We start from the raw sequence: 19,201 nt of genomic DNA on the forward strand, positions 1-19,201 counted from the left end.
GGACCACAGGAGAGCAGATGGGGACAGAGATTCTAGGAAGACAGAAAGACAGTATATCAGGGATGTAGACTCTGGGGGCTACAGGAAGTGGGAAGGCCCGAATATGGGCCTCAGGAATTTAAACCAGGACTTTGAGCCCTGTAGGAAACCCAAGAGCTGTGTTACGGATTGTAGGAATCTGGCTGGAATCAGTGAAAATTGTGAGGTGTCTAATCTGGGACCAGACATCGGGAGCGGAGAGCCCAGGACTTGGGATGCGGAATACAGTGGCTTTGGGGAGCCAGAGAAAGTGGCCACAAAGTACAGGCAGCTGGATTTGGAGAGTTTGGGAGATGGATACTCAAGGAAACATATGGGGCATTCAGACTGGAGCCGGACCTGGGAGCACGAGGCCGAGAGAGCAAGTGGTGCAGACTCCTGGCAGCGGAATAGCTGTTACAGGCGGACAGCCCCCAGTGCCCTGAGGCACTGCGAGTTTGTACAGACCAGGAAGGAAAAGCAAGGTACAAAACAAAATTGGTTGGGAATTAGCTTGGGACGCAGTGCGTGTAAGGGATGCCAAGACCAGAGCTACCAGCGAGACCAGCCCCCTGCCATGAGCTGTAGTAATGCATTGCACAGCAGATAGTACAGTGAGAACAGCCTGTGAGTGAATGACATTTTCAAAGTTAGCTCATTACAAATGTTAAATAACCATCACTGCGTGTCAGAATCATTGCCGGAGGCAGAGAGAGGAAGGGACTTTGCCCAGAGTTACTGGGTCAGATTCAGAACTAGGATTAGAACTCAGGAGGCCTGGCTCCCAGCCCCCTGCACAGATTGCTAGACCACATTTCTGCTTTTCATTTTTTTGGTAGGTAGCAAGCTATGACCCTGCTTTGTCCATCCCTATTAGCCTTTGACTGACTCCTGGCTGGGTTCAGCTGGTGGTGACTTGTGACTCACTGGGTATTTAATCTGATAATCTTCCATTTCTATAGTGCTTCACCCTACTAGTTTCCAGGGTGCTTCAGTAACTGTATCTAGGAACCACTCCCCCAACTCTGCCATGCAGCCCTCCCTGGGTGGAGCCTGACAGCTATTTAACAGCAGCTCACAGCAATCATGCTATGCAGCAGTTTGAGATAGGAAGGGAAGAAAGATACTGTATCCATTTGGAAATGTAGGGAGGCCAATTACCACCTTGCAGAATTCCACTGGGCAAAGACACCAGGGCTGATCCTCTGACATTTCCCTAAGAGGAGGGATTTTTAAGACCATGAGAGATCAGGGATGTGGTTTTGAATTTCAAAAGATGACACCTAGCAGCCTAGCTGTCCCTGGTAGTGAGCTGGTCACTGATATCAGAGGGAGGAATGCCCCTTGCTTATGGCAGCGCCAACTCCATATTTTGCAGTGCCTAAGTTTTCCCTAGACCAGGGGTAGGCAACCTATGGTACGCGTGCCGAAGGCGGCACGCAAGCTGATTTTCAGTGGCACTCACACTGCCCAGGTCCTGGCCACCAGTCCGGGGGGCTCTGCATTTTAATTTAATTTTAAATGAAACTTCTTAAACATTTCAAAAACCTTATTTACTTTACATACAACAATAGTTTAGTTATATATTATAGACTTATAGAAAGAGACATTCTAAAAACGTTAAAATATATTACTGGCATGCGAAACCTTAAATTAGAGTGAATAAATGAAGGCTCGGCACAGCACTTCTGAAAGGTTGCCGACCCCTGCCCTAGACGAGTCCCATCCTTGTACTGACTGCATAGCTTGTGAGGTTTAAATTCACAGCTGGAGGGTACAGACTGCATAGCTGTTGAATGGATTGTTCTACTGTTCTTTGATATCTGTTGTTGATTTGGGCACAACAGCCCTTCTGGGGTTTAGTTTCCTGCTTGAGAGCAGGTTAGTGAGTGTGGGTGGGTGGATGTGCGGAGTGGGGGAGGGGAGGACATAAGAGGGGCACATCTGCTGGGGCGAGAACTGCCCTCTGGGCTCAGCAGGGCCGCCCGGGGGGGTGCAAGTGGGGCAATTTGCCCTGGGCCCCACAGGGGCCCCGTGAGCCCTGGCCCGGCAGCGGTCCAGGTCTTCAGCGGCATTTCGGTGGCGGGTCCTTCGGTGCTGCCGAAGACGCGGAGCGACTGAAGGGCCCCCCGCTGCCGAAATGCCACCTAAGACCCGGACCGCCGCCGGGTGAATACAAGCGCCGCAGCTCCCCCACTTTGCCCCAGGCCCCCTGAATCCTTTGGGAGGCCCTGGGGCTCAGGGATGCAGGGAACTGCGCTTGGTTAGTGAAGCACCCTGTTGGGACTGCAGGGGTGTTTGAGAATCTGTGTTCATAGTGACAGGTTTCAGAGGGGTAGCCGTGTTAGTCTGTATCAGCAAAAACAACGAGGAGTCCTTGTGGCGTCTTAGAGACTAACAAATGTATTTGGGCATAAGCTTTTGTGGGCTAAAACCCACTTCATCAGATGCATATTGTTACATCTTCTGTCGGGCTCCTTTCCAGCCATCAGAAAGAGTAGGAACTTGGTCGGAGCTGTCAGGGCTGGAGGCTGCAGCTAGCTACTGGCTTGTGTCCTTTGGAATCTGTTCTCCGGAGGCAGCTGGGAGAGCAGGCTCTGTTTGCATTCCTGAGCTCACAGTTGCCTGGAGCTCTGTCGTTTGCATGGAACCTTCTTGTGCCTGCAGCTTCCCCAGGGCGGAAGGCAGGGAGATTACAATGGAGGAGTGTTCAAAGGGCAGCAGCACAACTGATGCTAAATGGGGAGGAGCCGAGGAAAGAACTAACCCAGAGCCTTGGGAGAGCAGGAGCATGGCTAAGCTCTGGAGAATGTGGCTACTGCACTTGGGGAAACTATTGGAGCCCTGCTTCTCCCTTGGAGGTAGCAGCCCCACTGCGGCTATGCTGGGAAAGTGCTGACCTGTGGGAGTGACGGCAGAGGCTGTAGTGCAGAGAGGGCCTGTGTGCGTTTTCTCCCAACAGGGTTAGAAAGAGAGTGGGCAGGTGAAGCTTGGCAGCACTCACCTAGGAGAAGGAAAACTCTGATTTCAAACAGAGGCGTCAGGTTTGGATAGCCAGCCTGTAAGGCTCAAGTGAGCTGAGTGTTAGACAAGAGAGTGGTAAAAATGCCCAAGCCCGATCTACACTAATACCTGCACTGGGGGTGAATTAAGCCTTTGATTTTTTCCCTAGAGTAAACAAAGTCCAGGGAAGCAGGAACAGCTGAGAGGGACCAAGGCGTGAGATGTATTTTAGAGTACTGGTAGCAAACTGGGACTGAGTTTGCAAGGTAGTGTGTACGTGCTGATGCTGCTCGTCCCAGGGGAGGAGGAATGTGGCTGGAGCCTGGCTTAGATCTTTGTAGCAGTGTTCACTCTGTGACCCTCTTCTGGCTGAAATTCCATTACCTTGTCGCCCCATCCTGCCTGTCTGGGGACAGTGTTACGTACTGCTGGACTTCTCCCTACTACAGCACATGCAGCTTTGCTAGTGCCTGTGCTGCCCCATCAGATTCCAACACCCCCCTCCCCCCAGCTCCTCAGAGCCTACCCACTTTCCCCAAATCCTCCCAAAGTACCTTGCTTCTCATCCGCAGCTGCCTGGCTTGCTTGGTTGGAGGTGGAGCCCATCCCCTTGAACTCCTCTCTGTTTTTTTCTCTTAGTTTACACCATGCCCCTCACTGTGTTGTCTGGGCTTCTTACAATGGGCTACAGTTCCCTACAAACTTCCTCTCTCTTCCCCCATTTCAGGAGCAGCAGGTGAGGGCCCCACTCTCTTCCTTCTGGAGTGGTTTTTCTGCCCCCCTCCCCTCCCCTGTTCTCAAAAGGGTGGGTCATGAATTATTCTAGTAGATGATCCATAGCTCATAGCCTCTCAGTTTTTCCACTCCCTGCTGCCTGGGCCCCTGACAACAGAACCCTGTACACTACAGCCTGTCTGTCCTGCCCAACTGTGGGTCCTCTCCCAGGGCTCTCTCGCTCTGTTGGAAGGGGAGTCGCTTCTAAGGGAATTTGTTCCTCATTCTCTGTCTCTGTCTCTCTTGAATTGCACCTGCTCCCAATAACAGTCAACACTGGTCCTTTTTTCGGAGGCTGCCATCTTATGTTCCAGAATCTTGGCTTTCATTAAAAAGTCTGTAGCCCTTATGGTTGTGAAGCAAACATTCAGATCATGGCCTGAATATAGCTGATTCAGTTCTGCCTCCCTGAGTTTACAGACAGCTTGAAGAAGTAGCAACTGCCCCGTTCAGGGAGATGTCACCAGTCTGGTTGGGCTCCCTCTGCCTGCCACCCACCAGACTGCTAGGAGGGGAATCCAAGCCTCTGGATCCTCCAGTGTATTTAAGCCTCCCTGGGTCTCAGCAGGCTGCAGCACTGTTTCCTCCCTTGACCTCTCAGGCATATGTCCTAGTCACTGACTCTATCTGCTACCCCGTCATGGAAATAGAGCCCCTCAGCTCAACTGCCTTAAGCTCCCAATATCAGTGCTGACTCCCAAGGTACCCCAAATAGTTTAACACATCCTCTTCCAGAATCCCATTGAAGGAGTGAACCTTTTGGGTTACATTTTAACTCCCTCTGCGGCCCATTGTAGTTGAGTAGCATAGCACACAGACACTACTCAGAACTCTTAACAAGTTATTGCTCTTTAATAGTGGGATAAATACACAGAGCCATACAAAATAATAAATGCCACACACGTTTCCCTGCCTCGGTTTCCTTACCATTCAAGAGCATTCTTTGGGCTTCGGTCATCCAGGTTCTTCTGCTGCAGTGCATGGCTTGGGTTCTGTTTGGTAACTTTCCACTCCCCACCTTTCCTTCTTCCCTTTGAGAGGTCAGATAAAACAGGATTTCTCCTAGAATGCAGTTACTCTTTAGTATAACTATTGATTGGATGTTATAAGTAAAGGACTGGGGAAGATTGACACCACCTTGCTAGGCCATGGTGGAGAGACATACAGGGGCATTCATGATATGGTAATTTTCATAGCAACAGCTTCACAATATCATCCAAAATTGATTTTTTGTTATTGTTGCAGAAAAAGCAATCATCATCCTGGGATGTATTAGCAGGAGTGTTGTAAGCAAGACACAAGAAGTAATTCTTCCGCTCTACATGTGGTGCTGATTAGGCCCCAACTGGAGTATTGTGTCCAGTTCTGGGTGCCACATTTCAGGAAAGATGTGGACAAATTGGAGAAAGTCCAGAGGAGAGCAACAAAAATGATTAACGGTCTAGAAAACATCACCTATGAGGGAAGTTTGAAAAAATTGGGTTTGTTTAGTCTGGAGAAGAGAAAAGTGAGAGGGGACATGAGAACAATTTTCAAGTACATAAAAGGTTGTTACAAGGAGGAGGGAGGTAAATTGTTTTTGTTAACCTCTGAGGATAGGAGAAGTAGTAATGGGCTTAAATTGAAGCAAGTGTGGTTTAGGTTGGAGATTAGGAAAAACTTCCTAACTGTCAGGGTGGTTAGGCACTGGAATAAATTGCCTAGGGAAGTTGTGGAATCTCCATCATTGGAGATTTTTAAGAGCAGGTTAGACAAACACCTGTCAGGGATGGTCTAGATAATACTGAGTCCTGCCATGAGTGCAGGGGACTGGACTAGATGACCTCTTGAGGTCCCTTCCAGTCCTACACTTCTGTGATTGAAAATTCATAAGATGTACAGACAGATACTCCAAATCATTAGAGAGGATAACTCAGCTACTTAATGACAATAATTTAAATGTCAACATTGTAAACTATTTCACTGCTGATCAAAGCACTAAAGGGAGGGAGGTTATGTTAATCTGCTGTGAGTGATGGCTCAGTGTAATGTCATGTGAAGGTGGTGTGGGAGAGATAATGGTCTGACCCATAGAGCCAGGGGGCAGCTGAGCTCCACGAAGGGGGAATCCAGTCTGCCAAAGAAGAACCCATCCTGCGGAGCTCAGTGGGGGAGCCACGCCCCAGGAGTTGAGGAGAGTGTCTAAACTTACCAAAGATATGGTTCAGAGGGGATTTGATCACTGCTCTGGGCCCTGACCCTCGGACGAGAGATCTCAGAGTTGGGCGGCTTTTCAGCCTTCCTGACAAAGGCATAAGAAGATGCAATATTTGGAAGTTGAAGTTAAACAAATTCAACCTTGATATAAGATGTGATTTACTAGCTGTGAGGGTGAGTGAACACTGGAACAGCTTACCAGGGAGAAGGTGCACTCACCATCAGTGGGGTCTTTAAAGCATGATTAGATATCTTTTTAAAATATATGTTTTAATCGACTTTCTGAGAGAAATTCTATGGCCTCTGTGTTGTGGTGGGGTAGGGGGTCTGGCTGGCCTTGGAGTCTGTGAATCCTCCTGACCATTCCTTGAGGGTCTACTGAGAGAACAGGAGCTCTGCATTCTCCTCAACGTGATCATAACACTTGCAGCTCTGCACTGTGATAATGACTATTGTAGAAATGTAGGGCTGGAAGGGACCTCAACAAGTTATCAGGTCCAGCCCCCTGAGCTGAAGCAGGCCCAAGTAAACCTACACCATCCCTGGAAGGTGTTTGTCCAGCCTGTTCTTAGACACCTCCAGTGATGGCTAAACAGTGAAATCCTTGCTGATCTTAAACGCAAAAAAGAAGCTTACAAGAAGTGGAAGATTGGACAAATGACCAGGGAGTAGTATAAAAATATTGCTCAGGCATGCAGGAGTGAAATCAGGAAGGCCAAATCACACTTGTAGTTGCAGCTAGCAAGAGATGTTAAGAGTAACAAGAAGGGTTTCTTCAGGTATGTTAGCAACAAGAAGAAAGTCAAGGAAAGTGTGGGCCCCTTACTGAATGAGGGAGGCAACCTAGTGACCGAGGATGTGGAAAAACCTAATGTACTCAATGACTTTTTTGCCTCTGTCTTCACGAACAAGGTCAGCTCCCAGACTGCTGCACTGGGCAGCACAGTATGGGGAGAAGGTGACCAGCCCTCTGTGGAGAAAGAAGTGATTCGGGACTATTTAGAAAAACTGGATGTGCACAAGTCCATGGGGCCGGATGCGCTGCATCCGAGGGTGCTAAAGGAGTTGTCGGATGAGATTGCAGAGCCATTAGCCATTATTTTTGAAAACTCATGGCGATCGGGGGAGGTCCCGGGTGACTGGAAAAAGGCTAATGTAGTGCCCATCTTTAAAAAAGGGAAGAAGGAAGATCTGGGGAACTACAGGCCAGTCAGCCTCACCTCAGTCCCTGGAAAAATCATGGAGCAGGTCCTCAAGGAATCAATTATGAAACACTTAGAGGAGAGGAAAGTGATCAGGAACAGTCAGCATGTATTCACCAAGGGGAAGTCGTGCCTGACTAACCTAATTGCCTTCTATGATGAGATAACTGGCTCTGTGGATGAGGGGAAAGCAGTGGATGTGTTATTCCTTGACTTTAGCAAAGCTTTTGATACGGTCTCCCACAGTATTCTTGCCGCCAAGTTAAAGAAGTATGGGCTGGATGAATGGACTGTAAAGTGGATAGAATGCTGGCTAGATCGTCAGGCTCAATGGGTAGTGATCAATGGCTCCATGTCTAGTTGGCAGCAGGTTTCGAGCGGAGTGCCCTAGGGGTCGGTCCTGGGGCCGGTTTTGTTTAATGTCTTTATTAATGATCTGGAGGATGGTGTGGACTGCAGTCTCAGCAAGTTTGCAGATGACACTAAACTGGGAGGCGTGGTAGATACACTAGAGGGTAGGGATCGGATACAGAGGGACCTAGACAAATTAGAGGATTGGGCCAAAAAAAACCTGATGAGGTTCAACAAGGACAAGTGCAGAGTCCTGCACTTAGGACAGAAGAATCCCATGCACAGCTACAGACTAGGGACCGAATAGCTAGGTAGCAGTTCTGCAGAAAAGGACCTAGGGGTCACAGTGGACGAGAAGCTGGATATGAGTCAACAGTGTGCTCTTGTTGCCAAGAAGGCTAACAGCATTTTGGGCTGTATAAGTAGGGGCATTGCCAGCAGATTGAGGAACGTGATCGTCCCCCTTTATTCGACATTGGTGAGGCCCCATCTGGAGTACTGTGTCCAGTTTTGGGCCCCATACTACAAGAAGGATGTGGAAAAATTGGAAAGATTCCAGCGGAGGGCAACAAAAATGATTAGGGGTCTGGAGCACATGACTTATGAGGAGAGGCTGAGGGAACTGGGATTGTTTAGTCTCCAGAAGAGAAGAATGAGGGGGGATTTGATAGCTGCTTTCAACTACCTGAGGGGGGGGTTCCAAAGAGGATGGAGCTCGGCTGTTCTCAGTGGTGGCAGATGACAGAACAAGGAGCAATGGTCTCAAATTGCAGTGGGGGAGGTCTAGGTTGGATATTAGGAAACACTATTTCACTAGGAGGGTGGTGAAGCACTGGAATGAGTTACCTAGGGAGGTGGTGGAATCTCCTTCCTTAGAGGTTTTTAAGGTCAGTCTTGACAAAGCCCTGGCTGGGATGATTTAGTTGGGAATTGGTCCTGCTTTGAGCAGGGGGTTGGACTAGATGACCTCCTGAGGTCCCTTCCAACCCTGATATTCTATGATTCTACGGGGATTCCACAACCTCCCTTAGGAGCCTGTTCCAGAGCTTAACTGTCCTGGTAGTTAGAAAGTTTTTCCCAATATCTAACCTAAATCTCCCTTACTGCAGATTGAACCCATTACTTCTTGTCCTACCTTCAGTGGGCCTGGAGAATAATTTATCACAGTCCTTTTTATAACTGCCCTTAACATATTTGAAGACTGTTATCACACTCTCCTTCAGCCTTCTTTCATCAAAACTAAACACGCCCAGGTTTTTTTTACTCTTTCCTCATAGGTCAGGTTTTCTAAATCTTTTATCATTTTTGTTGCTCCCCTCTGGACTTTCTCCAGTTTGTCCACATCAATTTGTGTCCCACTCTAACCCCCAGATCCTTTTCAGCAGTACTGCCACCTACCCAGTTATTCCCCATTTTGTGGTTGTGCATTTGATTTTTCCTTCTTCAGTGAAGTGCTTTACGTTTGTCCTTATTGAATTTTATTTTGTTGATTTCAGACCAGTTCTCCAATTTGTCAAACCCTCCAATTTTAATCCTGTCCTCCAGAGTGCTTGCAACGCTGCCCAGTTTGGTGTCACCTTCAGATTTTATAAGCAAACTCTCCACTCCATTATCTATGTCATTAATGAAAATATTGAATAGTACCTGACCAAGACTGACCCCTGTGGCACCTCACTAGATACACCCTCCCAATTTAACAGTGAACCATTGATAACTACTCTTTGGGTATGGTCTTTTAACCAATTGTTCACCCACTTTATAGTAATTTAATGTAGACCACATTTCCCTAGTTTGCTTATGAGCATGTCATGTGGGACTGTCAAAAGCCTTACTGAAATCAAGAAATATCACATCTACTGCTTCCCCCTAGCCACTAGCCCAGTAACTCTGTCAAAGAAGGAAATTAGGTTGGTTTGGCATGATTTGTTCTTGACAAATCCATGCTGGCTATTCCTTATCACCTTATTATCTTTTAGGGCTTACAAAGTGATTGTTTAATCATTATGATAATTATTATAAACTATAATAAAATCCCATGCTTCATGTCATTAACTGGTTAACCACAGGGATCAGGAAGAAGTTTTTTTCCCTGATACACTCAGTTCTCCCCACCTCTGAAGCTCCAGAGATTGACCACAGCCAGAGGCAGGACCCGAATGGGGTGGATCAGTGGTGTGACTTGGTACAGAGAATCCTTTGTCTTAGGAGGTTGGCTGGTGTATCTTGCTCACCTCCTCAGCGTCAATCTGTTCACCGGATTTGGGGCTGGGAAAGAATTTTTACCCCCTCTCAGACTGCCAGGGTTCTTGGGGGTTTTCCTCCGTTGCATGTGCATTGATTGCCTGCTAGGATCATCTGGGCATACTTCATCTAATCAGTTCCCTGCCGTCGCAAGTGTCTTGGGCATTGGTATTACCTTGGTCTTTCCTGGTCTCCGACCGTGGCAACATAACAGTTTAGTCTCTTGAGGACTGAAATGCTTTAATCTAATTAAAGTATTTGGGCTTAATATAAGGGTATCTGCGTGAAAATGAATTGCCAGTGATATATAGGAAATCAGACTAGATGATCTAATGGTTCCTTCTGCCCTTAGGCTCCATAAATCTATGAAACCCCCCTGCAAAGCAGCCAAGCCCACAGATTCTAGTAAAGCGTCCCTGCCCTTGGAGCACATCTTCACTGTCCACTGGGTGGTGTCTCGTTCTAGCATCTTGAGTGGCTGGAGCCTGGAAGAATCATAGAATCGTAGGACTGGAAGGGATCTCGAGAGGTCGTCTAGTCCAGTCCCTGCACTCAAGGCAGACTACCCTGCTGTTTTATTCCAGTTTGACCCCGCCTCCTTCCATTAGGACACTGGTTTTCTTGAATGGGGAATTGAGACATCCAACGTGGCAATGTCCCAGTACACTATATCTCTAACCTGGCTGGCTCTGGCTCTCCTCCTCATCCACGCACACCCACACGAGGAGTGCTCTTTGGTTGGCAGACCCTAGAGTTGCTGGCACCATTACATAAAATAGATTAGCCCATTGGCCACATGGCAAGTCATCACACATTCTACAATAAATTGTGTACCACTCCCTTAGCAAACAGCTTGATGCCTTCTCCCCATACCTGGCTGCTGACTCAAGGGCTGCACCTCTCCAAGAACTGAGCTCACCCTTCTGGTTTATGTCCCATCCCTTAGTCACTGGACTCTGGTATGTGTGGTTGAATTTACTGCCTCAGACCAAAGCTCCCTTTAACAGAGCCCTTCTCTGCCATGTGCCTCACCAGCTAGTCCTTGGGACATCAATTTTTTTAAATTCCAGAGCTGGAAGGCAACTCTTGGGTCCCATCCAGTCCCTCTCTCAAGAGCCACTGGAGTACAATTCTGTACTGTGCTGTTTACTAATGTTTCATCCCTAGCGGTGGGGTTTCCACCCCATCCTGTGGGAGCCTGTGCCCCAATCAGCTCCATCCCCTGGCAGAGAGTTTAGCCTGACACTCGGCCTAAGTTTTCTCTCTTTTCTTTCACCACCTCCTTCTTAGTCTATACCCTGGTATCTATCATCTGAAATAACTCCTCCCTTTGTGGTGTTTATACAACAGATATTTGCAGACTGTTATTTCCCTCCATGCTCATCACTTGCCTGGGCCGTATTGCAATATGGGGCTGAATTCACCCCACAAATTATGGGTGTAGCTCCCATTGCCTTCAGAGGGAGTTGGGGGTTTGTACCTGCTGAGCCAGGACTGAACGTGGCTTACAGTACTGAGCTGGTCTCATCTTTCTCTCCGCCCCCGATCATCGTTGCTGCTCTTCTTGGGTCTCCCTCCTGTTTGTCTCTCTGTCCATCTACCCCTCTAACCTATCTTAGCATCGTGGTGGTATCCAACTGCCTCTCGTTGTCTGGAGATCTGAGATTGTCAGCATCTTTCTGGTAACGAGGTGCCCAGAAATGAAAGCAGGTTCCCATGTGCAGTTACGCTGGAGCTGAAGCAAGAGGAACTGTCCCCACCCTATTGCCTAATATAATGCCCTTATGCTGAGGGGAGCCTAGATTAAAAGATTCATAGATGTATGGCCATAAGGGACAACTAGAACATCTAGTCTAACCTCCTATATAACAAATACCTAAAAATTCACCCAGTGACCCAGTGTGGAGCCCAATAATTTGTGTTTGACTACAATATCTTCCAGAAAGGCATCCGCATCAAGAGATGGAGAATCCACCACTTCCCTTGGTGGTTGGTTCCAATGGTTAATCACTCTAAATTGCTAAAAATGTGTGCCTGAGTTCAGACTCATTCCTGGGGCCCCAAGGCCGCTGGCTGAATCTCAGTCTGTGAGAATGGAGAGATTGCTTCTAGGAGACAGAAAACTTTTGGAGTATCCTGCTTGTTTGCTTCCAGCCCTCTGCAATGAGGTCTGCCACAATCAGGTTGATAAGGTTCACTACTTGAGGGCTCATCTGGGAGCTAGGCCCAGCCAGATATCAGTTTTGGTCAGAAGTGGCTTCTTGACTCCTAGCCTGCGTGAGTAGTGCACTTTATTTGGGGCACCCTGAAACCACTCATGAGGTGCAGCTATTGCAGAATGTGGCCACATGACCACTGAAGGGCCTTTGCCCATCAGAGTTAGTGACACCGGCTCTTCCTCAATTGCATTGACTGTGCTCCAAGGCACTGAACAGCATATGGTTTGGTCCTGCCATGCGGGCAGGGGACTGGACTTGATGACCTCTCGAGGTCCCTTCCAGTCCTAGAAGAATCTATTAATCTATTAATCGCTCTGTCCTTCTGCAATCTCTGAACTCAGCAGAACTGGGTCTGCTCACCCTCTGTAGGTGGAGTGGCTGAGAGGCGGGAATCCTCATTCGCTGGCCCAGGACGCTCTCCTCCTTCCTATAGCTGGGCATTGTGTATGGGAGAATCCAGAATCTTCTCTTCCCTTTTCCTGTTTGTTGAGGGGCAGCTTTTGGTTCTGTAAAGTTATTCGGCTCCTGCTTTTTCTTCAATTCAGGAGGTGCCCTTCTCTGCTGAGGTGTTTAGTTACCATTTGGTGAGCTGTCCCTTTGCTGAGCTGTCTAAGGCCATGTCTACGCTACAGCTTATGTTGGCAGAACTTATATCGTTCAGGGGTGTGAATACCCCATATTGGGACTGGTAAGGGCTGGTCTGTGCAAATGCTGTCAGTCAGTCTCAGTTAAGCTAGTTCAGTTATGTAACTGACGTCAACATAACCTAGGTCGATTTACAGCGGTGTCTACACCATGCTATGTCGATGGGAGACGCTCTCCATTGACATAGCTGTACAGACATCTATGGAAGATGCGCTTCCATCAACTTAGCGTGTCTTCACCAGACCCTCTAAATCAACACCGCTGCATTGATTGCAGCAGTGCCGATTTAGCCGGTAGTGTAGACATGGCCTAAGTTACACGGACCTAAGCGCCGGCGTGGACAGCGCTGTGTTGGCAGAGTTCTCACCAACATAGCTACCGCCACTCATGGCGGCTGGAGTAGTTAAGCTGGCAGGAGAGCTGTCACCCGTCGGCTTAGAGTGGCTACACTCGAGAGCTTACAGTGTCACAGCTGCATTGTAGCCGTGCCCCAAAAAGCAGTACTATGGCTTAAAGCAGAAATACAGGCAAATTCTGTGTCTCATCCCAACAGAATTTCTTCCCTTATCTGGGAATCAGTTCCATGGGAGAACACAGCTCATTAGAGGGCTGGGCAGGGACCTGGAGAATTCTTTTAGGCTATGACAGCAATTACCTTGAATGACTGTCACATTGTTGCTGGTTATTCATGTGTGACCTCTCTGCACATTCCCGAGGGACACACCTGCTCCTCCTGGGTCCCAGAACAACACCTGTTGTTGGATCCTGGGAAGAGGGGCGGGGTGGGGGGGAACAACTGTGGAGCAGCTTCAATGGGATCTCTATATATGTATGTTAGTGAAAAGGGGGGAGCACGGAGCAGCGGTTACTGAGTCCCTGTGGAGCTTCTGTTCAGCCCCAAGGGAGCTTTGCAGTAGGGGAAAATGTTCCCTAAACAGCCTAATGCCAGCTCTCCTTTGTACTTGGTTGCACAGTTTAGTTAGGAGTTGTAGATTCTGCCCCAGGAAAGCTGAACTCCTGGTTTGAAATCTCATGCTGTCTTCTGGACCAGCCCAATCCAGAGTCAGATTCTGTGTTCAGGGGATCCCAGAGGCAGTGGAGAAACTGCAGCCAGGACAGATTCCAGACAAGGAGTCAGGTTCTAAGGGCTGTGAGCAGGGAGCTGCATTCTGGGTGCCTTAGGACTAGGATTTCCCCTCTGTACAGTGGAGGCGTTTGCCACTACGTGCAGAGTCCTGGTGATGAAGGGAGTCTCTGGGCATTGTGCTCTCAGCGTTGCCCTGGCTCAGAGGCATGGACATGAGCTGGGGACATCCCAGCCGCACCACCAGGAATGCAAGTCCTGGAGGCATATATTCCTGAGCGACAGGGCATGGTCAGAGATTGGCCTCAAGTGGAGATGGTGTGAGCTCCAGCTTTGCAAGGTGCTGGCAAGATCTTGTGTGGGATGAACTTGGGCTGCTTAATGACTCACTGGGGAAGGAGGCATAGGCCCCCCGGGAACTGGCTGCTCCAGCTTTCCCCCCCAAAATTAGCTACCATTGTTAGCACTGATTCAGCCCCACTGATGTGAGCGCAGTGCAAACAGGGCTGCAGGCAGTTGGCAGCATTTTTACCACCATATCATCGAACCCTGCCAGAGCACAGCTTGACGTCAAGGGGGAGCTGATCCTGCCTTAGCAGCGGTGGGAAAGTTGGGGAAGGAAGATGAGCAGAGATAAAGCCTTTGATACCATCCAAAATGAACTTACCGCAGGGTGCAGGCCTGCTTACAAGGGATTGTCAGGGTGTCCAATCACCTGTGCAGAGATCCAGCACCATGGCATGAGTGCATCGGAACATTTTTGTCGTCATAGTTTTCTGTTGGAAAATTTTTCATGAAATCCTATTGATTTCTATGAAACTTCTTGCTAAATGAAAATTCTGAGTTATGACTAGTTCTAGCACAGAATCACCTTGTGTTGCAATGTGGGGCTTGGCATGGGTGGTGCGTGGCTCCAGCATTTGGGGAGGCTGGCACGAGCACCAGAAGCTCCCCTGGCGCCTGGACCGTGGCTCCGCTCTGAGGCCCGCCCCTGCTTGGCCTCTTCCCCCCAAGGCCCTGCCCACTCTCCACCCCAAACCCCGCTCCCACTCGATCCCCTCCCCACTCGGCCTCCCCGCCAGCCGCTCGCCATTGCTCCTCTTCTCCACTGTGGGGTGAAGGAGAGGAGCGACTTGGCAGGTGATGGGGTCTTCAGGGGAAGGGGCGGAACAGGGATGGGAAGGGGTAAAGCGAGGGTGGGGCCACGGGGAAGAGTGGGAGTGGGACCCCGGGGCAGAGCACAGGCAGGGCAGCAGCCCAGGCGTCTGTGCTCTCAAAGGCAGCGGGTTGGCAGCTATTTGGGGAGGCTTAGCGTCCCTTGGCCTTTAATACCTGCCGCCCATGGGGCCTGGCTTGTTAGAAGGGCCGTAAACAGCTACTGATGAGGATCATTTCCCTGGTTTTGTTACATATTCAAGCACCTTCTCCCATTCCAAGTGCAAATCCTGCTCCATTCCTGCACTGGTTATTATTTATAATTTATTTGTATTACCATAGTGCCTGGGAGCCACAGGCATGGCCCAGGACCCCATTGTGCTAGGAGCTGTACAAACACAGAACAAAGCTGTCCCTGTCCCAAAGAGCTTACAGTCTAAGGGCTTGTCTACACTGGCACTTTACAGCACTGTAACTTTCTCGCTCAGGGGTGTGAAAAAACACCCCCCTGAATGTTCAAGTTTCAGTGCTGTAAAGCGCCAGTGTAGACAGTGCAGCAGTGCTGGGAGCCACGCCCCTCGTGGAGGTGGTTTTTTTAGCGCGTTGGGAGAGCTGTCTCCCAGCGTTCTGCCGCGACTACACAAGCCACGTTAAAGCGCTGCCTTGCCAGTGTAGATTAGTCCTAAGCCTAAAACAGCTGGATCCAGACAGAAGAGGGAGTACAAGGAAATGATTGGGGCGGAGGGGTTTCAGCAGTGGGCAGAAGCTGGAGTGGAGAGGTTCTAGCATGGAATTGGAGGAGAGGAACTCCAGACTTTGTGCCTGTGTGTCCCTGAATGTTACTGAGAGAAGCCATTGGAACTGGTGGGAGACTTTTTTTAGCTGAGCAGCAGCAATAAAACCCAACAATGTGGAGTAGGAAACTGTGCCCGAAACTCCATCCCATGCAGAGCTTGGAAGTGGGAGAGAAATGGAGTCCACAGGAGGAAATGCCCCTGAATGAGGGAATCAGTCTGGGGCCCAGGGAAAGGATGGGGATGCAGGCTTTGTGGCTGCCCGGCCTGTGCTGCCCCTTTAAGAGCAGGAAGAGGGCAAGTGGTGTAGTTGAAAGTTGCTGGGACCCAGGAATCTGCATGGATAAAATGTCTCTGAATTTGCCTGAGAATGAGGAGGCTGGACTGCTGGGGAGCATCAGGTGGGACAGAAAATCAGGAAGCAGGCAGCTGCCAAGGAAGGGCACAGACAGGGAGGCAGGAGCCCATCTGCATGCTCACCTGCAGACACTGTGCCGCGTGCGTGCGTGTGTGTGTGTGTGTGTGTGTGTGTGTGTGTGTGTGTGTGTGTCGCTTGATCTACCTGGATGTGTCTGTCTAGCCACCTATCGTGCCTGCTGTGTCTGTCCATTCAATTCAGTGTGCTTTATTGGGGTGACACGCAATACATGTGCTGCCGGCATGTATCAGAGGCAGACCCCGTGGTTCTGTTAGTGGGTCTGGTCTGCCAGGACAAGGCTTCACACTGTGTCTGGCTTTGAGCCCTGGCCATTCCTGCTCTGTAGTGCAATGCTATCTGTCCATCTCGCCCATGTGTGCGTCTGTCTATCCCACTTTGCCAGTGTGTCCCTCTGCACTGTTCTGCCTAGGGGCGTGTCTGTCCTGCTGTGCATCTGTATATGTCCTCCTGTCCTGCTCTGCTCTGCTGTGTGTGTCTGTCGTCCTCTGTGAGAGTGTGTATGTGTCTCCTCCACTCTGTCCCTTTGTGTGTCTGTCTGTCCTGCTGTGTGTGTGTCTGTCTGTCTCCCCTGCTCTGGTTGTGTTTGTGCATTCCCGCTGATGCTTAGCAGAGGGAGACACTGGGCAGGGAGCCTGGACCCTGTCTGTGCACTCAGACCCCAAGGATGAGGGCGATGCGAGTGGCTGCATCTGCTTAGGCCCAACCTTTGTCATGGCCAGTCCAGAGAGCACAGACTGAGCCTGGCCTGGCCTGTTATCTTTGGTGTGCCAGCAAGGGAACGTTTGGCATCTAGGATCCAGGAGGTTGGTTATGTGGACCATGGCACTTCCTTGGGAGCTGATGCCAGAGCCTGCAGACCCCACACAGGGCATTGGAGGCCATTCCTGGGTGTGGTGTGTGGGCCCCACTCTCTGGAAAGAGCAAAGGGAAAATGATGGAGACAAAATGCCATGCTCCGGGGAGCTTGCCTGTCCATGGAGGGCTCTGGTACTCACTCCCAGTTGCCTGGGGCAGGAACTCCAGCTCCAGGCTTTGGCACCTACCGGCTCCATTGTGACTGCTGGAGTCATTCTCAGCTATTCAAATGGAAATGCCCTGAGCTGGAGAATAGAAGCCCTGTTCCCACAGCGAGGGGCAGGGCAGGGGAGAGGAGAGCCAGGGGCTCCCAGCCATGCCCTGCACCCCAGCAGGTAGGTAGCTCTGCAGTGCTTCCTCTCTGGGATCCCGCTGCTGGGCGCTGCCCAATCCTCATCCAAAAGGGAACAAGGAGAAAAGGGGCCCATCCTTGGTGGGGGAGGGGAAGCAGGTGGGCTGCCTAGTTCAGCAGGGATCAGTGGAGGGACAGGCTGGGGGGGAGGGACACGACAGTCAGTAGCTCTACAGGGATTGTTCCCAGGGTCCCATTCTGCACAAGAAGGGACAACCCAAGTCCCTGCCTATTTTCTTTGTGTGTATGCCAGAGGGGGGTTAATTTTCTGCTCCCCTTTCCTGGAGCTTGTAGTTTTAACAACCAGTGTTTCCTAGCTCATTAGCATTTACTGTCTGCTGATTTCGGATCGGAAGCTCACTCGTAGGGCCTGACCCTCCAGCAGGGCCTGTAAATGTCTCCAATCTCCCAATCCGGCCAGACTAGGTGATTGGCCACTGGTCTAGTTGTATGTTTGAAAGGTGCAGCCCAGGCAGTTCCCCGGGGGTTCAGGAACTAGAACACTGTGGGGCTGGGAGAGATCTGTGCAGCAAAGCGTGCTCACCTGTTGTGCCTGCTGCCAGAGTCAGCAGGGAAGTGGTTCATATTGGCACAATAGTCCAAGGTGGCCTTCAGCATTTCCCGTCCACCTCAGGCTGAAGTGAATAGACTCCTGGCTGCAGCTTCCCTTTGGAGGTGAGTTGTGGGCTGTGACTGTCTCTGTCCACGCAGCACCAGTTGAATGAGGTCCCAGCGGTCTCCTGGTCTCCTGCAATACAAATAACGGTAATGTGGGAGCGGGAGCAGGAGCACTCGGGGCAGCCAGTGGGATCAGACGTGGAGCCCTCAGGAGTCCTGGACTCATGGCAGGACATGCCAGCGTGCCAGGGTTTGTCCTCGACAGGCTGGAGCTTGAGGGCAGGGCATTCCTGCTGGCCAAGGCCCTCGCCATTCAGAGTGGTTCAGCTGCCCTGGGGCTTGGGGAGATTTCTGCACTTGGCAGGGTCCAGGCAATGCATGTGCCTAGTTCATGTCACAGGCCCCTGGAGGATGCAGGCATCAAAGGGGGCTTGGCCATCGGCTGTCAGTCCCTGGAGCTGACCTTGTCTGTTTCTTTCAGAAATGACCCTCCTTTCCTCGCAGACTGTGTCCCTGGAGGCAGCATCTGGCACAGCTGCCACCGAGAAGCAAAGGATGCTGGAGAAGAGGTCGAAGGTCATTGAGGAACTCCTTCAGACAGAACGGGATTATATCCGAGACCTCGAGATGTGTGTGGAGCAGATCATGGTGCCTCTGCAGCAGGCGCAGGTGGGGAGCCTATGGCAGGAGGCGGTGGGACAAGAACAGCCAGACAGGATCAGATCAGGGGTCCATTGAGTCCGGTTCCTGTCTCTGACAGTGACCACAGCTGGCTGGTTCAGTGCGTGGACCCCTAGTGGCAACTGTGGAATCTCCTGCTCGTTTCGCTCTAACTTGTGTCATTTAGTGTATGGTTAAATTTTTGTTGTGGCTTATGTGACTCGGACCATAATCATTGTCCATAGAAATGTCCAATCCTCTTCTGAATCTTGCCAAACTCTTTACTCACTCTTGTGGCAGTGAGTTCCACAGATTAATTATCAGTGGGGTAAAAACTTATCTCCTTTGATCTGTTTTAATTTTGGTGGCATGAGAGACGGTTGTGGTTAGTGGAGCTGGACTACAGCCTGTGGGAGGATGGGGGTGCGAGGCAGAGGTTGCTGTGGGGGGATTGGTGTGAGGTGGCGATTACTGGTGCAGGGTTCGGGGTACAAGGCAGGTTGCTGTAGGCGGATGAGGGTGTGAGGCGGAGGTTGCTGTGGGGGATGGGGGTCCATGGGTGCAGTTGCTGGTGGGGAGATAGGGAATGCGAGGC

General features: G+C 50.3%; 1 protein-coding gene across 2 annotated transcripts in view; it reads left to right on the top strand.

The window, feature by feature from the left end:
- Nucleotides 1-19,201, top strand: part of DNMBP (dynamin binding protein) — a 79,279-nt gene that overhangs the window by 42,410 nt on the left and 17,668 nt on the right. For both annotated transcript variants that reach the window (XM_026651096.2, XM_026651097.1), the window contains exon 5: nucleotides 18,428-18,615. In XM_026651096.2, the coding sequence (XP_026506881.1) occupies nucleotides 18,428-18,615 (188 nt within the window). The remainder of the gene's footprint in view (nucleotides 1-18,427; nucleotides 18,616-19,201) is intronic.

This window comes from Terrapene carolina, unplaced genomic scaffold (genome assembly GCF_002925995.2).
Source record: "Terrapene carolina triunguis isolate 2854851 unplaced genomic scaffold, T_m_triunguis-2.0 Scaffold95, whole genome shotgun sequence".
NCBI classification, from domain to species: Eukaryota; Metazoa; Chordata; order Testudines; family Emydidae; genus Terrapene; species Terrapene triunguis.